This window comes from Canis lupus, chromosome 27, assembly GCF_011100685.1.
Source record: "Canis lupus familiaris isolate Mischka breed German Shepherd chromosome 27, alternate assembly UU_Cfam_GSD_1.0, whole genome shotgun sequence".
Lineage (NCBI taxonomy): Eukaryota > Metazoa > Chordata > Mammalia > Carnivora > Canidae > Canis > Canis lupus.
In genome coordinates this window covers 46,517,975-46,540,117 of record NC_049248.1, presented here as the reverse complement: position 1 = coordinate 46,540,117, position 22,143 = coordinate 46,517,975, and the positions used below count along the sequence as shown (strand labels likewise).

General features: G+C 37.4%; 2 protein-coding genes across 2 annotated transcripts; both read right to left on the bottom strand.

Moving 5' to 3' along the window:
• Positions 1-666: 666 nt before the first annotated feature.
• On the bottom strand, positions 667-1,614 carry OR6C33 (olfactory receptor family 6 subfamily C member 33). Its single transcript, NM_001388752.1, has one exon. It carries the CDS (start codon positions 1,612-1,614, stop codon positions 667-669), a length of 948 nt encoding a protein of 315 aa, NP_001375681.1.
• A 19,190-nt stretch (positions 1,615-20,804) lies between these two features.
• OR10A7 (olfactory receptor family 10 subfamily A member 7) lies at positions 20,805-21,752 on the bottom strand. Its single transcript, NM_001388753.1, has one exon. It carries the CDS (start codon positions 21,750-21,752, stop codon positions 20,805-20,807), a length of 948 nt encoding a protein of 315 aa, NP_001375682.1.
• Positions 21,753-22,143: the final 391 nt, after the last annotated feature.

The following is a 22,143-nucleotide window of genomic DNA, read 5'->3' as shown; positions in this document are numbered from 1 at the left end:
AATTTAAATATGAATAATATAATTCGAAAATAACCAACTTTCTATTAACTCCCTAATATATTGGTTATTCTGTATGTTAGTAAATTGAACACCAATAAAAAATAAATTTAAAAAAATCACAAAAAAAATATATTATTTGAGCTATTATTAACAAACCAAAGTAGATTTCTTCTGGGTGTATATTTGATTATTTAGTTATCAACTGCAGCAATTGAACACCATACAGCAGTGAGTAAGCAAAACTCAGTAGTAAATAAGTAAACTATTGGAAGTCATATTCTCAATCTGCCTTTCTCCCAAATCTTTTCCTTAAAAGTGAGGTAAGATAAGGAAAAGTAGCATGAAAATGTTTGAAGATACACACAGATATACACACAGGTCTGTAAAATTTTAATAAATAAAGTGATGGCAAAAAAAAAAAAGAAATAACGTGATGGCAAAAAAAAAGAAATAAAGTGATGGCAATAAAAAGAAAGAAAGTGATGGCAAAAAAAAAAAAGAAAATAAATAAAGTGATTGCAAAATAAGCTTCATTAAATAAGTAGCTTTACTGTTTTGGTGTCCAGTTAGGAATATTGATGATAAATAATAGCAAACACTTCAATGTTATAATAATGTACATCTATAGTTTTCCATTTATTTATTATTTTTTTATTATTATGAACCTCACTTTCGTTTTCCTGAAAACATCGTTATCTTGCTGACCATGTCTTTGAAGGCTATTTTCACCTGCTTGTTCCTTAGGGTATAGATGAAAGGGTTCAACAGAGGGGCAACTGAGGTATTTAAAACAGCCACTCTCTTATTAAACGTTTCTGCATCCTTAACAGAAGGATTTATGTACATAAAGATACAACTTCCATAAGAAAGTGAGACCACAATCATATGAGAGGAGCATGTAGAAAAGGCTTTTTTTCTTTGTTGAACAGAGGGGATTCTCAGAATTGTCCTGATGATGTACGTGTAGGAAAGAGTCACCGGCACCAAAGTCAAGATGAGGGTAACTGCTGCAAAGATAAACTCCATCACTTCTATGAACTGTGTGTCTGAACAGGACAGATGCAGCAGAACGGTATAGTCACAGCAATAATGGTTGATGACATTGGAGGCACAGAAAGGCAGCTGGAGAGTCATTGCATGTGGCACAACGACAACCAAAAAACCAGAGAACCAGGAACACAGAACAAGCTGAATGCAGAGTTTCCTGCTCATTACAGTTGTATAGTGCAGGGGTTTACAAATGGCAACATAGCGATCGTAGGACATGGCAGCTAAAAGATAAAATTCAGTTGCCCCCAGAAGGATGGCAAAAAAATACTGAGTGAAACAACCAGCGAAGGAGATAGTCTTGTCTCCAGTTGCAATGTTGACTAGCATTTTGGGAACAAAGACAGAAGTAAAAGATATTTCCAAAACAGAAAAATTCCGGAGAAAGAAATACATAGGAGTCTGCAGGCGATAATCCAACAGGGTCAGAATGATGATGGTCAAGTTTCCCATGATGCTCAAGACGTAAGTTAGCAGCAGAAAAGGGAAAAGCACAGCTTGAAGCTCAGCGTCATTCGTCAGTCCAAGAAGAATGAATTCTATCACCGATGTCTGGTTTCCCATCATTAACTTCAGACAAAGAAGACAGAAAATGATAATAACATGAAGCGATCAACATATTTTCTTATTTTTCTAAATTCAATTAGCCAACACATAGTACATACTCCGTTTCTGATGTAATATTCAGTAATCCATCAGTTGTGTATGACACCCAGTGCTCATCCCATCATGTGTCCTCCTTAATGCCCGTCACCCAGGTACCCTATTCCCCCCACCCTTCTTCCCTTCAGCAATGCTGTTTGTTTCCTATAGTTAAGAGTCTCATGGTTTTCCTCCCTCTTTGATGACTTCCCATTCAGTTTTCCCTCCCTTACTCCATGGTCCTCTGTGCTATTTCTTATATTCCACCTATAAGGGATACCACATGGTGTCTTTCTCTGATTGACTTATTCTGTTCAGCATAATACCCTCTAGTTCCGGGGATCCCTGGGTGGCGCAGCGGTTTGGCGCCTGCCTTTGGCCCAGGGCGCGATCCTGGAGACCCGGGATCGAGTCCCACGTCGGGATCCCGGTGCATGGAGCCTGCTTCTCCCTCTGCCTGTGTCTCTGCCTCTCTCTCTCTCTCTCTCTGTGACTATCATAAATAAATAAAAATTTAAAAAAAATACCCTGTAGTTCCATCCTCGTTTTCTTATTTTACTTTATAATTATCAGAGGTCTTGCTTCTTACGAACATTTTCAATTATTCTCACCATTTTTTTCGTTCATTTATGTTTTTCTTCTTAATCTTTGTATTTTGATTTTTCTTTAAGTTATTGGATGTTGTTGGGACGCCTGGGTGGCTCAGCGGTTGAGCGGGTGCCTTGGGCCCAGGGCGTGACCCCGAGTCCCGCACTGGGCTCCCCACGTGGAGTCTGCTTCTCCCTCTGCCTGTGTCTCTGCCTCTCTCTCTGTCTCTCATGAATAAATAAAATCTTTTTTAAAAAAAGGCATTGGATGCTGTCATATGTATGTAGACAAACCTAAAACAACTTTAGAGACTAGGTTTTATTTGATTAAATAGATTTCTTAAATCAACCTCGTAATTCTCAGTTTCTGGCCAATGGAGTAAAAATAAATCAAGGTATGAACTACAGGAATAAAACTGAACTTGCGAATAAAAAAAATGAACTTGGTTATTTTCTTCTTTTTGCTGTTTTGTATTTTTTATTTCAATTTTCTCATTTTGAAAAATAATTCTGTGCACTTATTAAAGCTCTACATTTGGATCGATTTTTTCCCTAATTCTTTTTTTTTATGATTCTAAAATCTATTTTAGCAAATCTATACAGTTGCTATCTTATTGGACTACAGTATATGGTTTTTAAAAGGACGCTGAGGAGGGCACCGTCTGATGCCCACTTCAACTGCAGCTCGTTTCCTCCTCTGGCGAGAGCCTTTGGGCCGAGTTCTCCACCCTGGGGCTGGAAGGGCCCGGCCCCTCGGCCCCCATCCCTGCAGCCCTCCGCGGGGGGAGGGGGGGCAGGTGTGCAGGTGCAGGTGCAGGTGCAGGCAGCTCCCGGGAGCCAGGCCGAGGGTGAAAGCAGCCCCCTCACAGCTGAGCTCGGAGTGCGGAAGGCAGGCTCGTCCTCAAGGAAACGGCCACAGGCATCTCAAGTGACAAGAACATAGGCGCCCACACAGCACAAATACCAGACCCTCCTAGAGGATGAGTCTGAGAAATACAGCATGGTCGTGGAGGAGGTGGTGCGGGCTACAGGCTGCACCTGTGCTTGGGCCTCGGGCTGGGGGCTGCACCTGTGCCTGGGCCTCATGCTGGGGGCTGCACCTGTGGCCAGGCCTCAGGGCTGGGGCCTGCACCTGTGCCTGGGCTTCGGGGCTGTGGGCTGCACCTGTGGCCGGGCCTCAGGCTGTGGGCTGCACCTGTGGCCGGGCCTTGGGCTGGGGGCTGCACCTGTGCCTGGGCCTGGGAGCTGGGGGCTGCACCTGTGGCCAGACCTGGGGGCTCAGTGCTGCACCTGTGGCCGGGCCTTGGGGCTGGAGACTGCATGGGCTGTGGTGTTCACTACAGCCCCCCAGCCCCCGCCCTTCAGCCCCGAAATTGTTAATAAAATGTTAGGAATCATACTACTTACCTTTCCTGGCTCATGGCAAAGGCTCCATAAACACTATCACCATTTAATATAGATACATGGGTGGATTGGTCAGTACTTGGCAAAACTCAAAATAATCTCACTGATGGTGCTTTCTGGCTGAACGCAGGTCCCATCAGCAAATTATAGTTCCTTAAATGTCAGCTCAATCTCAGCTTTTCATAAATTTTATCTAATAATCACAATCAACAATAATTTTGTCTCCTCTCCTTTATTAAACTTGACCACAGCATAACACTTGGTAATAAAGTCAAATTAAGGATCCCTGGGTGGCGCAGCGGTTTGGCGCCTGCCTTTGGCCCAGGGCGCGATCCTGGAGACCCAGGATCGAATCCCATGTCAGGCTCCCGGTGCATGGAGCCTGCTTCTCCCTCTGCCTGTGTCTCTGCCCCTCTCTCTCTCTCTCTCTGTGTGACTATCATAAATAAATAAAATTTAAAAAAAAAATAAAAAAAAATAAAGTCAAATTATTTTCCAGTTATATCAAGTATGTACATTTTACCTGTCAACTTTAACATAAATGAGTTACCCCTTAGAATAAGGTCTTATTTCTCTATATATTTTATACAGAGGCCAGAAAATTGTACAGATTTGGTAAAAATTTAATGTGAAATATTTTTTTGACTTTTTTTAGATTCATACCCCTATTTTATTAAATGCTGTGGTTTTTATGCAAGTAAAACTTCCAATTAAGGGTATGCATAAGCCCCTTAAAATTTTCTTTTAATATTTTTCAACATCAGACACAAAGAGATATTAAGGATATCTCTTTATCTGGCTTTTCTCTACTCAAAAAAACTATAAAATTCTTTTCATTTTAACAACTGACATGTTTTCATATTACACTATGTAATAAGTTAGTAATAGCTACACATAATATATTCTTATCAAGGTGAAAACTCCAGAAGTATTTAATAAATACAAAACAGCAATTTTGCCAACTTAGAAAGGCCAATTGTCTAGAAGAATTATATCTGGAAAATTTCAGAGTTCCTAACATAATTTCAATCAATTTGTACTCTTGTAGATAATTGTCTCTTTTGTTAAATACCTCTATATCAACATATTTTAAAAGTATAATATGCTATGCGCTTATCAGGGTTATTAAAAATTCTGTTTTGTTAATGATAATTAGATTAACATATCAAAAATGTAAATTTAAATATTAGTAGAAATAATGGCTTACCTATGTCTGAATGTATTATCTTTACTACTTTGTAATGAGTACAGATAAATAAACGTAGGAAATTAAAAAATCATGCACAATGAGCTTTACAGCAATATTTTATATGCAGAAAAATATTAGGGCACACCTCTTTCACTTTCACCTCTTTCACAAAATAGCTCATTAAATTGTAATATTGCCAAAGCTAGTTGCAATAAATCTTGGGGATTTGAACAATTGGTAATGACGTTCTGTCTCTACACGAAAATAACTAGTGTCAGATAATTTGGATATATTGATGTTAATCTTCTCATTTGAGATTTTAACTATTAATGAAGACTGAAAATTCTAACTTAGAAAGTACTCTTGCAATTGCATTCACTAAAGAACATTAATATCTCAAAATTTCTATTGTTTAAATAATCATTTTTGACACAGTTAAAACTTTGTAAATGATTCTCACATCATAGAAACACTTTACTGAGTAAATAAGTGTCCAAGAATGAGAGCAAAAACATTTATATATTAGTAAGTGACATCACCATCTACTGAATAAAAGAACAAAATGAGAATTTTTATATTTGAAGAAAAACTTATATCAATCAAATTTCTTTCATCAAAATAAAAGATGATAATCCTTTATAATAAATATTCCTAGAAAAATAATATATATGCTATATGTGATATACACATAGTCATATGTATGTATATATGATCAAATAATAAACATATGACCCAAACAAGATTTACTTGGCAAAAATATATTTACTTAAAAGATTTACTACTAGAACACTGCTTTTTTTTCTAAAAAAAGAAAAAAGTTTATTTTTAATTAAAAGAATGTGGAAGAGGGATCCCTGGGTGGCTCAGTGGTTTAAAAACTGCCTTTGGCCCAGGGCTTGATCCCCGGGTCCTGGGATCGAGTCCCACATCAGGCTCCTTGCACGGAGCCTGCTTCTCCCTCTGCCTGTGTCTCTGCTTCTCTCCCTGTCTCTATCATGAATAAATAAATAAAATCTTAAAACGAAAAAAGAATGTGGAAGAGCTTTCCCAATCTTTTCTGGATAGCTTCAGTTATCTCCACCTAAAGTAAAATCATCTCTATGATGAATTGTATATAACTTTCATATTTAGCCTTTGTCTCCTTCTGTGGCGGACCTCTTTGCTAGTTTAAGAAGCATTTAGGAGGAAAGTGAAGAATATTGAATCCATGAGAAGTAGAAATGGGCATCGTGGTAAAACAGAAGAAAGTGTAATTTGACTTTAAGCTCTATTCTGTGAGTGTGGTGTAACATTTTCTGCCTGAAAATATGTATATATGCTAAACTATCGTATTTTGAATTTTTTACCTGTATTTGCTTAGATCGATCAAAATTTTATTTAGAATGAGTACATAGTTGTGTCAACAAGCAAACGTGAAAGGTGGACAAAACAGTAAAGAGACTTTACACCTCTAATTCAATACAGCCACCAACAATCCTCTCCTACCTCCAAGTGAGTCAGTTCTGCCTCAGTTTCAAATGAGCTCCTTCCATGGCTAAAAAAAGAGAATATAAAGGTCTAGGACCCACTGGGAAATGGTCCCTGAGTCATTAGAATTTGTCAGCTTCAAAATGCTCAGGAGGGCAGCCCGGGTGGCTCAGCGGTTCAGCCCAGGGCCTGATCCTGGAGACCCGGGATCGAGTCTCACTTTGGGCTCCCTGCATGGAGCCTGCTTCTCCCTCTGCCTGAGTCTCTGCCCCCTCAACCCCGGTGTGTGTCTCTCATGCATAAATAAATAAAATTTTTAAAAAATAAATGCTCAGGAATACCTGGCTTTCTGTCCCAACAAAGATAGGTCAAGGTAACAGGTAAAAAGAAGAAACAGAGTGCATATAAGCAGATTGAAATCCTCGGCCAAGCCTCCCTGGCCGTTCCACTGGTAGGATTGATCTATCAGTAGTTTTCTTATTCATTCTGGTTTATGTGAATCGATATCTTGCTATTTCTCTGCCAGCCAAGCCCATTGTCAGCTCAAAGCCTTTGCAATGGCTTTTCCCTCTTTCTGTGATGTTTTTTCTCCAGGCGTCGCATGTTTAGCTCTCTCATGTCACTGAGAACTCAGAATGGGACAGGCCTCAGGGGAGGCTTCCCGATCATACTACCCAAGACAGCCACTGCTCAATCCCTGTCGAACACCTTAACTGGCTTGATATTTTATGAAGAGTATGTTTTTTTGTTGTTCACACCTCTCTTGAATTCTATTAGTTCTTTATTTGCTGTGTGTTTATTGTCTAGCATCTCCACTAAGTGAAGGACTCCATGTACTAGCTTCTCTGTATGCCTGTAGAAGTTTTGGGCAACTACTAGATTCTTTATGATACAGCAGGGTATTATATATGTGTATAAATATATATACATAAGTATATATATTTTATACAGAGACCAGAAAATCATACAGATTTGGTATAAGATATATACAAATATATATATATCAAAAATGTATATATGTATATATATATATATAATTTCTTGTCCTACAAGAGGGAAAAACAGCATTATACCTTTGCTGAGTAAATATTTGTTGAGGATTTATTTAAGCCAAATTAGATGTCTAAAACAGATACTCTGTTTTATTGAGGTATAAATTCATTATAAATATATAATGAATTTTACATGTTTAAAATATATAGTTTGATAAGTTTTAAGATATGTCACAAATGTATGAAAACTTCACCACAATCAAGAAAATAAATATACCCATCCAACCCTAAAATTTTCTCATGCCTTGTAACCCACTCTATGTTCTCACACAGTAGACAAATTCGCTGGGAAAGGCTTTATTAACTTTGCAACTGCGGGGTGTTATTCCAAAGATGAAAAAATAAAGAGCCTATTTTTACCAACTGCCACTCTAATTTCTCTAATTAAGCATTATAAGCATAAATATATTCAGATATTGTTTCCTTTGCATATTTTCCACAAATATTCAACATCATGTCATTATCATCTTTTCTGTAGATGATACAGTAAATAGCAAATGTTATTTATAGCTATTCTTTTTTTATTTTTATTTTTTCTACTCTTTTTTAAATAGCTATTTCTAATCATCTTTTTGTCATAAACCCCAGTGAGCAAATGCATGTTTTATTTTATGAAAAATAAAAAATTAAAAATATAAATAAATAAATAATAAATAAATTAATTAATTAAAAATAAAAGGTAAAAAAATAAAATAAAAAATAAAAGGTAATTTATTAGGACTATTCTGAGAGTACTGGTATCTGGTATCTGGTATCAACCAATGGGTTGATTAGGGCCAAATCTAGTATATCCTTATCTTCACTGATTACACGTGTAAATGTCCTATTTCTAAATAAAGTCACATTCACACATATCCACTATTTGGACTTCAGCTTATCTGGGAGGACACAACTCAATTGACAACAGTGATCACAGATGTTGTATGGAATACAAATATCCTGATTATCATTAAAAACATAAGCCTGTAAAATAAATAAATAAATAAATAAATAAATAAATAAATAAATACCCAACCTATAAACAAGTGTATTAAAAAAGAGAAAATGCCAATTAACATGCAAACAGCTTCCTTCATTTCTTTTTGCCCTTCACTGCCTGTGTTCCCTTGCAAACACAAGGCATTCTTCTTTTTCAACTTAAAGTTATTTTTGCAAATTTGTCCATGACAATTCCTACGCCGTCTCTCAACCTCTTTGCCATTTATAATCCAAACATTATTTATTGTTTCAAATTTTTGTTTTATAGAATTTTAGAACTTGCTCCTTTATAGATGATCAAAGTGAGTCTCAAGACTTTCTATCTTGATCAAGGTCAACACGATAGTTAATGAAAGATCCAGAAATAGCATCTTGGTTTTTATTTATTTTATTTTCAGATTTCACTAATTTTATTTTTTTCCATTTTATTGCGATAAAATTGACGTATAACACCATATAAGCTTAAGGCGTAGGGTATAATGTCTTGACATATGTATATTACAAAATGATCACAACAGTAAGTTCAGTTAACATCCACAACCTCACATAATTACAATTTTTTTTCCTTGTGATAACTTTTAGGATATACTCTCTTAGCAACTCTCAAATTTACCATACAGCGGCATTTACTGGAGTCGTGCTGTTGTATATTGCATCCCCAGTACTTATTTATCTTATAACTGGAAGTTTGTACCTTTTAACCAACTTCACGTATTCTCTACCCATATGCCTTGCCTCTGGTAACCACAAATCTGATCTTTTTTTTTTTCTATGTTTTTTAGATTCCATATATAAGTGAGATCATACAGTACATGGCTTTATCTGCCTAACTTATTTTACTTAGCATGATGTCCTCAGGTCCATCCATGTTGTCACAAATGGCAGGATTTGCTTCTTTTTTAGGGCTCAATAGTATTCCATTGCATATATATGTGTTGTTAATATAATTGTAAATAATGCTGCAGTGAACATGAGAGTGTGTGTATATATATATATATAAAACATTGTGATTTCATTTCCTGTGTATATATACCCAGAAGTGGAATTGTTAGGTCATATAGTAGTTCTCCCTTTATTTTTAATTAATTAATTAATTAATTAATTAATTAATTAATTAAAGAGACCGAGAGAGAGAGAGAGAGCTTGAGCAAGGAGGATAGAGAGAAGCAGGCTTCCCATGAGCAGGGAGCCTGATGTGGGGCTCGATCTCAGGGCCCTGGGATCACGACCCAAGCTGAAAGCAGATGCTTAACCAACTGAGCCACCCAGGTGCCCCTCCCTTTATTTTTTTAAATTATTTTTATTTTTTTAATAAAATAATTTTTATTGGTATTCAATTTACCAACATACAGAATAACACGCAGTGCTCATCCCATCAGTGTCCCCCTCAGTGCCCGTCACCCACTCACTACCACCCCCTGCCCTCCTCCCCTTCCACCACCCCTAGTTCGTTTCCCAGAGTTAGGAGTCTTTATGTTCTGTCTCCCTTTCTGATATTTCCCACACATTTCTTCTCCCTTCCCTTCTATTCCCTTTCACTATTATTTATATTCCCCAAATGAATGAGAACATACATTGTTTGTCCTTCTCCGATTGACTTACTTCACTCAGCATAATACCCTCCAGTTCCATCCACGTTGAAGCAAATGGTGGGTATTTGTCGTTTCTAATGGCTGAGTAATATTCCATTGTATACATAGACTACATCTTCTTTATCCATCATCTTTCGATGGACACCGAGTCTCCTTCCACAGTTTGGCTACTGTGGACATTGCTGCTAGAAACATCGGGGTGCAGGTGTTCCGGCGTTTCATTGCATCTGTATCTTTGGGGTAAATCCCCAACAGTGCAATTGCTGGGTCGTAGGGCAGATCTATTTTTAAGTCTTTGAGGAACCTCCACACAGTTTTCCAGAGTGGCTGCACCAGTTCACATTCCCACCAACAGTGCAGGCTTCCCCTTTCTCCGCATCCTCTCCAACATTTGTGGTTTCCTGCCTTGTAAATTTTCCCCATTCTCACTGGTGTGAGGTGGTATCTCATCGTGGTTTTGATTTGTATTTCCCTGATGGCAAGTGATGCAGAGCATTTTCTCATGTGCGTGTTGGCCATGTCTATGTCTTCCTCTGTGAGATTTCTCTTCATGTCTTTTGCCCATTTCATGATTGGATTGTTTGTCTCTTTGGTGTTGATTTTAATAAGTTCTTTATAGATCTTGGAAACTAGCCCTTTATCTGATATGTCATTTGCAAATATCTTCTCCCATTTTGTAGGTTGTCTTTTAGTTTTGTTGACTGTATCCTTTGCTGTGCAAAAGCTTCTTATCTTGATGAAGTCCCAATAGTAATTTTTGCTTTTGTTTCTTTTGCCTTCATGGATGTATCTTGCAAGGTTACTGTGCCCGAGTTCAGAAAGGGTGTTGCCTGTGTTCTCCTCTAGGATTTTGATGGAATCTTGTCTCACATTTAGATCTTTCATCCATTTTGAGTTTATCTTTCTGTCTGGTGAAAGAGAGTGGTTTAGTTTCATTCTTCTGCATGTGGCTGTCCAATTTTCCCAGCACCATTTATTGAAGAGACTGTCTTTCTTCCAATGGATAGTCTTTCCTCCTTTTCGAATATTAGTTGGCCATAAAGTTCAGGGTCCACTTCTGGGTTCTCTATTCTGTTCCATTGATCTATGTGTCTGTTTTTGTGCCAGTACCACACTGTCTTGATGAACACAGCTTTGTAGTACAACCTGAAATCTGGCATTGTGATGCCCACAGCTATGGTTTTCTTTTTTAAAATTCCCCTGGCTATTCAGGGTCTTTTCTGATTCCACACAAATCTTAAAATAATTTGTTCTAACTCTCTGAAGAAAGTCCGTGGTATTTTGATAGGGATTGCATTAAACGTGTACATTGCCCTGGGTAACATTGACATTTTCACAATATTAATTCTGCCAATCCATGAGCATGGAATATTTTTCCATTTCTTTGTGTCTTCCTCAATTTCTTTCAGAAGTGTTCTATAGTTTTTAGGGTATAGATCCTTTACCTCTTTGGTGAGGTTTATTCCTAGGTATCTTATGCTTTTGGGTGCAATTGTAAATGGGATTGACTCCTTAATTTCTCTTTCTTCAGTCTCATTGTTAGTGTATAGAAATGCCATTGATTTCTGGGCATTGATTTTATATCCTGCCATGCTACCAAATTGCTGTATGAGTTCTAGCAATCTTGGGGTGGAGTCTTTTGGGTTTTCTATGTAGAGTATCATGTCATCTGCGAAGAGGGAGAGTTTGACTTCTTCTTTGCCAATTTGAATGCCTTTAATGTCTTTTTGTTGCCTGATTGCTGAGGCTAGGACTTCTAGTACTATGTTGAATAGCAGTGGTGAGAGTGGACATCCCTGTCTTGTTCCTGATCTTAGGGGAAAGGCTCCAAGTGCTTCCCCATTGAGAATGATATTTGCTCTTGGCTTTTCGTAGATGGCTTTTAAGATGTCGAGGGGTGTTCCCTCTATCCCTACACTCTGAAGAGTTTTGATCAGAAATGGATGCTGTATTTTGTCAAATGCTTTCTCTGCATCTAATGAGAGGATCATATGGTTCTTGTTTTTTCTCTTGTTGATATGATGAATCACATTGATTATTTTACGGGTGTTGAACCAGGCTTGTGTCCCAGGAATAAATCCTACTTGGTCGTGGTGAATAATTTTCTTAATGTGCTGTTGGATCCTATTGGCTAGTATCTTGTTGAGAATTTTTGCATCCATGTTCATCAGGGATATTGGTCTGTAATTCTTTTTGGTGGGGTCTTTGTCTGGTTTTGGAATTAAGGTGATGCTGGCCTCATAGAATGAATTTGGAAGTACTCCATCTCTTTCTATCTTTCCAAACAGCTTTAGGAGAATAGGTATGGTTTCCTCTTTAAACGTTTGATAGAATTCCCCTGGGAAGCCATCTGGCCCTGGACTCTTGTGTCTTGGGAGGTTTTTGGTGACTGCTTCAATTTCCTCCCTGGTTATTGGCCTGTTCAGGTTTTCTATTTCTTCCTGTTCCAGTTTTGGTAGTTTGTGGCTTTCCAGGAATGCGTCCATTTCTTCTAGATTGCCTAATTTATTGGCGTATAGCTGTTCATAATATGTTTTTAAAATCGTTTGTATTTCCTTGGTGTTGGTAATGATCTCTCCTTTCTCACTCATGATTTTATTAATTTGTGTCTCCTCTCTCTTCTTTTTAATAAGGTTGGCTAATGGTTTATCTATCTTATTAATTCTTTCAAAGAACCAACTCCTGGTTCTGTTGATCTGTTCCACAGTTCTTCTGGTCTCGATTTCGTTGAGTTCTGCTTGAATTTTAATTAACTCTCTTCTTCTGCTGGGCGTGGGGTCCATCTGCTGTTTTTTCTCTAGCTTCTTTATGTGTAAGGTTAGCTTTTGTATTTGAGTTCTTTCCAGTTTTTGAATGGATGCTTGTATTGCGATGTATTTCCCCCTTAGGACTGCTTTTGCTGCATGCCAAAGATTTTGAACTGTTGTATCTTCATTCTCATTAGTTTCCATGAATCTTTTTAATTCTTCCTTAATTTCCTGGTTGACCCTTTCATCTTTTAGCAGGATGGTCCTTAACCTCCACGTGTTTGAGGTCCTTCCAAGCTTCTTGTTGTGATTTAGTTCTAATTTCAAGGCATTGTGGTCTGAGAATATGCAGGGGACGATCCCAAACTTTTGGTATCGGTTCAGACCCGATTTGTGACCCAGTATGTGATCTATTCTGGAGAAAGTTCCATGTGCACTTGAGAAGAATGTGTATTCAGTTGAGTTTGGATGTAACATCTGTAGATATCTGTGAAATCCAACTGGTCCAGTGTATCATTTAAAGCTCTCGTTTCTTTGGAGATGTTGTGCTTAGAAGACCTATCGAGGGTAGAAAGAGCTAGATTGAAGTCACCAAGTATAAGTGTATTATTATCTAAGTATTTCTTCACTATGGTTGTTAATTGGTTTAAATATTTGGCAGCTCCCATATTCGGGGCATATATATTCAGGATTGTTAATTCCTCTTGTTGGATAGATCCTTTAAGTATGAGATAGTGTCCCTCTTCATCTCTCACTACAGTCCTCAGGGTAAATTTTAGTTTATCTGATATAAGGATGGCTACCCCTGCTTTCTTTTGAGGACCATTTGAATGGTAAATGGTTCTACAACCTTTTATTTTCAGGCTGTAGGTGTCCTTCTGTCTAAAATGAGTCTCTTGTAGACAGCAAATAGATGGGTCCTGCTTTTTTATCCAGTCTGAAACCCTGCGCCTTTTGATGGGGTCATTAAGCCCGTTCACGTTCAGAGTTACTATTATGAGATATGAGTTTAGTGTCATCATGATATCTATTCAGTCCTTCTTTTTGTGGATTGTTCCACTGAACTTCTTCTTAAAGGGGAATTTTAAGAGTCCCCCTTAAAATTTCTTGCAGAGCTGGTTTGGAGGTCACATATTCTTTCAGTTCCTGCCTGTCTTGGAAGCTCTTTCTTTACCTCTCCTTCCATTTTGAATGAGAGCCTTGCTGGATAAAGTATTCTTGGTTGCATGTTCTTCTCATTTAGGACCCTGAATATATCCTGCCAGCCCTTTCTGGCCTGCCAGGTCTCTGTGGAGAGGTCTACTGTTACCCTAATGCTCCTCCCCATAACAGTCAGGGATTTCTTGTCTCTTGCTGCTTTAAGGATCTTCTATCTTTGGAATTTGCAAGCTTCACTATTAAATGTCGAGGTGTTGAACGGTTTTTATTGATTTTAGGGGGGGATCTCTCTATTTCCTGGATCTGAATGCCTGTTTCCCTTCCCAGATTAGGAAAGTTTTCAGCTAGGATTTGTTCAAATACATATTCTGGCCCTCTGTCCCTTTCGGCGCCCTCGGGAACCCCAATTAAACGTAGGTTTTTCTTCCTCAGGCTGTCGTTAATTTCCCTTAATCTAACCTCATGGTCTTTTAATTGTCTCTTTTTTCCTCCATTTCCCTCTTTGCTATCAACTTGTCTTCTATGTCACTCACTCGTTCTTCCACCTCGTTAACCCTCGTCATTAGGACTTCTAGTTTGGATTGCATCTCATTCAATTGATTTTTAATTTCTGCCTGATTGGATCTAAATTCTGCAGTCATGAAGTCTCTTGAGTCCTTTATGCTTTTTTCTAGAGCCACCAGTAGCTGTATGATAGTGCTTCTGAATTGGCTTTCTGACATTGAATTGTAATCCAGATTTTGTAACTGTATGGGAGAGAGGACTGTTTCTGATTCTTTCTTTTGAGGTGAGGTTTTCCTTCTAGTCATTTTGCTCAGTGCAGAATGGCCAAAAACAAGTTGTACTTGATAGAAGCGCGAACTCTTCTCACTGTAGTGTTCCAGCTGGTCTCTCTTTAAATCTCAGGCCGAATTCGTAGATTTTCAGGATGATTTGAAGATTATCTAGGTAATTTGGTGGAGACAGGTGATTTGGGGACCCTACTCTTCTGCCATCTTGCCCCTCCTTCCCCTTTATTTTTTTTTAAGAGTACTTCATACTATGTTCCTTAGTGGGTTTTCCAATTTACATTTCCACAAACAGTGCACAACAGTTCCTTTTTTTCTACATCTTTTCCACTGTTATCTCTTGTCTTTTTTGATGCCAGTCACTTCAAGAAGTCCAAGGGGATATTTCACTGTAGCTTTAATTTGCGTTTTCCTGATGATTAGTGGCTTTGAGCACCCTTTCTCATACCTCTTGGGCATTTGAATATCTTTTTTTGGAAAAATCTATTCAGATCATCTGCCTATTTTTAAACTAGATTATTTGGGGGTTTAGGCTATTGAGTTGTATGAGTTCTTTATATATTTTGGTTATTAATCCCTTGTCAGGTATATAATTTGCAAATATAGTCTCCCATTCCATAGATGGTTTTGCATTTTGCTGGTTGTTTCTTTTGCTGTGCAGAAGCTTTTCAGGTTGATGCAGTCTCACTTGTTTATTTTTTATTTTATTACTTTTGCTTAAGGTATTACATCCAAAATCATTGCTAAGACCCATGTCAAGAATTATTTTCCCTGTTTTCTTCTGAGAGTTTTATGGTTTCAGGTCTAACAGTTAAGTGTTTAATTTGAGTTAATTTTTATGAGTGGCATAAGATAAGGGCCTAGTTTCATTCTTTTATGTGTGAATATCCAATTTTCCTAGCACAATTTATTGAAATGACCGTCTTTTCTCCCTTCTCAAGTATTACTTGATGTATATGCATCTAGGTTTCAAAAAGTAAGATTACTGTTTTTTCTACCACATGTTTGCTTTTGTTTTCCTCATGTATGGTTTTTGTTCAATTAAAAATTTAAAAATTGATTAAACAAATTATCAATTTTTTCTATCAAATATTTCTACCCAAATTTATCAATGGTTGTAGATAGAGAAAATACATCCAACAAATCTGAAAATTAATATTATAACTTTTAAGGCTATATCCAAGGACTTGTTTTGTTTTTTAAAGATTTTATTTATTTGAGAGAGAGAGCATGATAGAGATCCTGAAGGGTGGGGACAGAGGGAGAGAGAGGGAAAGAGAGAGGGAGACTCCACACTGAGCAGGGTGTCCGGTGCAGAGCTTGATCCCAGACCCTGGGACCATGACCTGAGCTGAAGGCAGATGTTTAACCAACTAAGTCACCAAGGTATCCTAAAAGGCCCATTTAAAATTATTTCTGCACCATCTCCAGATGACCTTGAAATACACATAAGGTTATTACCAACTAATTTATGATGAAGAGGGATTTCTGTCTCTATATATCAATATATCCCATATATACATATGCATGTGTAATTTGTTTCTTCTAGATTTAGAATGTTCCTTTCATAATGTGTCTGTGTGAGCCATTTTGCTGGAACTTACAAATTAATTCAGTCAAATGACATTTGTTTATTTCTTTTCTGATTTATTTTTTTATCCAGTAGACTTGTTCATTGAAAAAAAAATTAAAAAATAAAATAAAAAAGAAACAAAAACAGAAAACCAAAAAACCTGAAATTGATTTTTCATGATTTACACAGGAAAAATATTGAAAAGATGTTGAGAAGTATACCACGTATAAAATGGAAAGGAAACACAAAGATAAGCAGCAGTCAGGGCCACAGTGAAAATCTAAATTAATACTCCAGATTTAGTTGTGTAGACACATTGGTGTGACCACAGTGAAAACGTGGACGCCACAGCTTAATTTTGCACTACCAGTACTAGACTCTGGGGACGGCCACCGCCACTGCAGTCTCCTCTGCCCTTGGACACCGGGAACCACTGGCTTCTGTGAACCCCACTGTCCCCATTTCTTTGCATCCTTAAATCAGTATTTAAAATCTGATTAGTTGAGCTTAGCTTACAAATTTGCAAACGAGCTCTAAGGGAGTCTGGTAAAATATATATCCGGACTTCACTTCTCCATGGGAAATGGTTTTTGCCTTCCCTAAGACTCAAAATGAGGAGTCCAGAGGCTAAGTGGTCAGTAAATCATCACTGCTCCCTCCTTTCCAAATATACTGAATTGTAGTAGCACAATGAAAACTCACATGACTTTGCCACAAGCCTGTGGCATAGATGATGGTTCATGGGGAATAAATAGTTACTGATTATTGGATCTGGAATTCAAAATTGTGATTATCTGACTACCAAGTATGTAAGTTTCATTCCATAATGAATCAGCATTTTAAGTATATTTTATCCTCTCTACAACCTAAATATCACGCACTCACTATCAATATTATTTTATAAGAGTTTATAAATGTGAATGTATGGTCATTTTATAGCATTGATTTTAACAATTGAGAATTTTGCTTTGTCACCTCATTATATAATTGTATTTTTACTAATTGCTCTTAAGTTTTGTCTCCTAACCAAAATAAAAGTCTCTTGGGGCAGGGTTATTTCCTGATGTTAAATATAAATATAAACCAATGTTACACATTGGATTGGATTCACTAATTTGACTTGACTGCCATTGAAATAGAGCAAAGATAGGCTTTTTAAGCTACATTGAAATGTCAACCATGTTGACTGCTCTTCTTACCTCAGCTCTCATACATGTGACAGGATTGGATAATATGTAAAGTAACTGATCTAACCAATTCTTATCTTAGGGATACCGGGGTTGGCCGTTGAGGATATCCTCTGACACTTAAACTTACAGATATTTGGAGGACATACAACCTGAAATGTTTCTAAATAACAGTAGAGGCACATATAGGGCAGTGATTTGTGGAATTGTAAACTTAAGAAAAACTCCTTACAGAATGTTTTTTGCACGATAACTGAAAAAAATCAATCATATCATCATTAAAAAAGTGATGAAAATATTTGTCCATAGAAAATTCTGGAATTGCTGTTAAGTGATGAAAAATCTTAGCATTTTTGTGTGTGAACAACTCATCCAATGTGTCCTTTTAATCATCTCTCCAGATATAATGATGACTCCATTAATTAGCTTTTGGAACTCTAACAAAAAAATCAATTTGTAAATTAAGGATGACAGGCTTAAAAAGTCTCCTCAAGGGTTTTGTGGCTCTGTGGCTTATATTAATTTAAATAAAACTATATGAAACATCATAATTGTATTTTAAATTCCCTGCAAAAAGCCATGGGATATAAATCACACAAAATATGCAATAAGTGAATGCCTTATAAAAATTTTTGCTTACATCTTACAAGAAGAAATTAATTTTACATTTCACTCAAAACATAATACATGCATAGCTAAAACATACTTTTTCATATGTGGGATCCAATTTATATTTTCTCTCTCTTTTTAATGGTTTTATTTATTTATTCATGAAAGACAGAGAGAGAGAGAGACAGAAGGAGAGAGAGAGACACACACAGAGGGAGAAGCAGGCTCCATGCAGCGGCCTGATATGGGACTCGATCCCAGACCCCAAGATCACAGCCTGAGTCAAAGGCAGACACTCAACTGCTGAGCCCCCAGATGTCCCTATATTTTCTCTTATTCTAACAATAATACTATGAGACACTCAGATAGGGTTTACTATGAATCAGATGCTCCCATAAACTCTTTTCATAAGTTGTTATGTTAATCTATTCTTGATTTTATTATGCTAGCTTATTAAACACATACATATACACTACTAAACTGATTTTATAATCTCACAGTCTACTCATGAGTCACATTCAAATAGTAGGAAACCAAGGGTACTTGAGTGGCTCAGTCAGTCAAGTGTCTACCCTTGATTTTGGCTCAGGTCATGATCTGAGTGTTGTGGGATCAAGGCCGATGTTGGGCTCCACTCTTAGTGGGGAGTCTTCTTGAGATTCTCTCCCTCTCCCTTTACCCCTCCCACTGCACTATATTGCTCTCAAATAAATGAATATTTTTTTAAAAAAGAAAACTATTGTAACAGTCTTACCAGATGATCACTGAACTTAGCAACATTAATTTGGAGTATGTGAGTTAGGTTTAAACAATTAAAAAGCCACTGAAGGAGAAAGATTTAAAGGAACCGACATTCCCTATCCCAAACTCCCATTATACTCAATGGATACATACCTCAGGAAATTACAATTAAATTAAAAGTCATCACAAGTTGCAAATTTGTGATGATTTTAAATTTTTCTGGGATACTGAACAAGAATGATAGAGGGTAGTTTCTGCTTAAAGAAAAATCTGTACGATTAAGAAAAGCATTGGCTAATGAAGACTTAGAGCAACAGATAGTATCAGGCATAAATTGCATATTCAAAGCCAATATATCTTTATGAGTGTGGAAATATGAAATTTTCCCAAATTACATTTGACTCGGTTTCCTTTTGTCTTCTTAGTTGAATTAAGAATTAAGATATTAATTTAAGATATTTATGGCCTTAAAGGCAAAATCACCACATATAAGTGGTGTTTTATCAGGATGAAAATATCCTGATATTTTTAAGAAGTCAACATATTGAATTTCAAATGCAGAAAGGTCTGAATTTGAATTTTTGTGGTTACCTCTCAAAACTCTTTGCCCTGTAAAGATACTTAAACTTTCTGGTCCTAATTCATCTTCTATGAGAAATAATGTATAATAGGATCTACCTTTTGGGTTGTTGCAAGGCCATTTATGAAAGACTGTGCCTTGATAGATCACATTGGTTATTATTATCACTACTCTTGCTTTCATTATAGTGGCAAGCAAGTATCTCTTGTTTAAATTCTAAGAAGTAATAGCTAATTAATAAAAATTAATATAGGAGCCTGAGTGGCTCAGTCAGTTGAGTGTAGGACTCTTGGTTTTTGCTCAAGTCATGATCTCAGGGTCATGAGATTGAGCCCTGTGTTGGGCTCTGTGCTCAACGTGGAGTCTGTTTGAGATTCGCTCTCCCTCACCCTTCTCCCATTCTCTCTCTCAAATAATCCTAAAAAAATAAAATAAAAATTAATAGATGATTAAGCCAATAACCAAAGCAGTCCAGAACCATGTCATCAAATAGTTAATACGAAGGTAATCTTATTATATAACCTCATTTAAAACAGCAACCCATATAAAGAATCTGAACCATGAATTCTTGGCAACTACAAGTTTCCACTTTTCAATACATCTTTTAAAAAGTTACTTAAGGGATCCCTGGGTGGCTCAGTGGTTTGGTGCCTGCCTTTGGCCCAGGGCGCGATCCTGGGGTCCCGGGATCGAGTCCCACATCGGGCTCCTTGCAGGGAGCCTGCTTCTCCCTCTGCCTGTGTCTCTGCCTCTCTCTCTCTCTCTCTCTCTCTCTGTGTGTGTGTGTGCCTACCATGAATAAATAAATAAATAAATAAATCTTTAAAAAAATAAAAAATAAATAAAAAGTTAATACACATTACAAGATTATATTTGCATCATATTGCAGAATATATAGGGGCTTGTGGGTGAATATTTTCATTTATGCTTCATAACTTTTCTATTCTTATCTGTGCCCCACAAAGCTGACCTTCATCTACTGCTTTGACAGCAATTCTTGCCATCTCTCTCAGATTTGGTTTGATGAAGGACAGGCATCAGCAGATTTGAGCGAGTCAGAATAAATTAAGGCTGGGGTGGCTGCCTTCTTCTACTAAAGAACAGAGCCTCTCTTGGCTGGCTTTTACTTATAGTTGTAGCATCGTCCAAGTTCCAGGTCTTACTTCTTCCCCTTGCCTCTTCAGATCAAGACATGTGGAATTTCCATCATATGAGCTGTGGGACAATTAACTATATTTGCCCCCCCAACTCCCCAATTCATAAATACCCCCCTCATAAAGATTGTCTCAATTATCCTAAGAATACGATCTGTCTTTTGCTGGGACTCTGACTGATACCCTGAGACCCACCCCTCACAGTAAGTGCCACTAAAAAACTCAGAGCGAATCTTGCACTCCTTTTAAGCTTTTGTCTGTGGGTTCTGTTGTCCCTACTTTGTTTAGAAACATTCTATGCAATAGAAGTCAAAACGCATCTAACTTCAAGACTTTTCGGGTAACTGTCCTCTTGACTGCCCCCTTCACTTCATTGTTCCTTAGGCTGTAGATGATGGGGTTTAACATAGGAGTGATGACAGTGTAGGACAATGACACTAGCTTCTTGCTCTCTGGGGACTGGTTGGATTTGGGTCGCAGGTAGGTCAAGCTGGCTGTTCCATAGAAAAGGGATACCACAATGAGGTGTGATGAACAAGTGGAGAATGCCTTCTGACGACCGGTAGCAGAGGGCATCTTCAGGATGGTTATGATAATGCGGGTGTAGGAGACCAAAATGAGGGAAAAGGGAAACATGATAAACAGTAGTGTGGAAGCAAGTGCTTGCATTTCATACATGGTTGTATCTTGAGTGACTAGTTTCAGCACTGGGGGACCATCACAAAAAAAGTGGTCTATGGTATTTGGTCCACAGAAAGGAAGGGCCATCAACCAAGCTGTTTGTAGCATAGAGACAGGAACCCCAGACATCCAAGAGCCGACAGCCATCCATAAACATAGGGACCTATTCATTATGACTGAATAACGGAGAGGGTTACCAATGGCCACAAAGCGATCATATGCCATCATAGACAGGAGAAAACATTCGGAGCTGCCGAAGAAAAAGAAAAAGTACATCTGGATACCACAGCCCACAAAAGAGATGATCTTCCTTAGGGACACTAGATCCACCAGCATCTTCGGCACCATGACCAAGGTAAAACAGACTTCAAGAAGTGATAGGTTTCGGAGAAAGAAGTACATGGGTGTTTGAAGAGCAGGATCCACACTGGTAACTGTGATAATAAGGAAATTGCCCAACAAAGTGACTGTATAGATGATGAGGAACAAAATAAAGAGGGAAACTTGCATCTCAGGGTTATTTGTAAAACCGAGAAGAACAAATTCAGTGACTCTGGTGTGATTTTCACAAATCATATTTTAGAATCGTTTCCCTGTAAGAATAAAAGTATGTGCATCAAAAGATACCATTTAAATATAGAAATAACTTCAAAAATATCAATAAAGGCCATTAAGTGTGTCTCTGTGCTCATGTGTCTCACCATTCTATTTCTCTGAAACAGAAAGAATGTGTAAAATAAGATACAATTAAGGAAAAAATATTTTGCATGAATCTTACTAATGCTTATCACCTAGGTGCGGTTTTTGTCTGGTCAGTGGTCATAGCGTGCAGCTCATATTTTTCATCAGAGACATGCTATTATCATTAAGTAGAAGTAGCTTAGATAGGTCATCATTATGATAGAATCATCTACCACTTTTTAAAAAATATAAAGTAAGTCCAGGGTACAAAAAGATAAATTATGGG

Bases quoted from the DNA above. Each gene is read 5' to 3' on its own strand.
- OR6C33 (NM_001388752.1), bottom strand. From the start codon at position 1,614: ATGATGGGAAACCAGACATCGGTGATAGAATTCATTCTTCTTGGACTG.
- OR10A7 (NM_001388753.1), bottom strand. From the start codon at position 21,752: ATGATTTGTGAAAATCACACCAGAGTCACTGAATTTGTTCTTCTCGGT.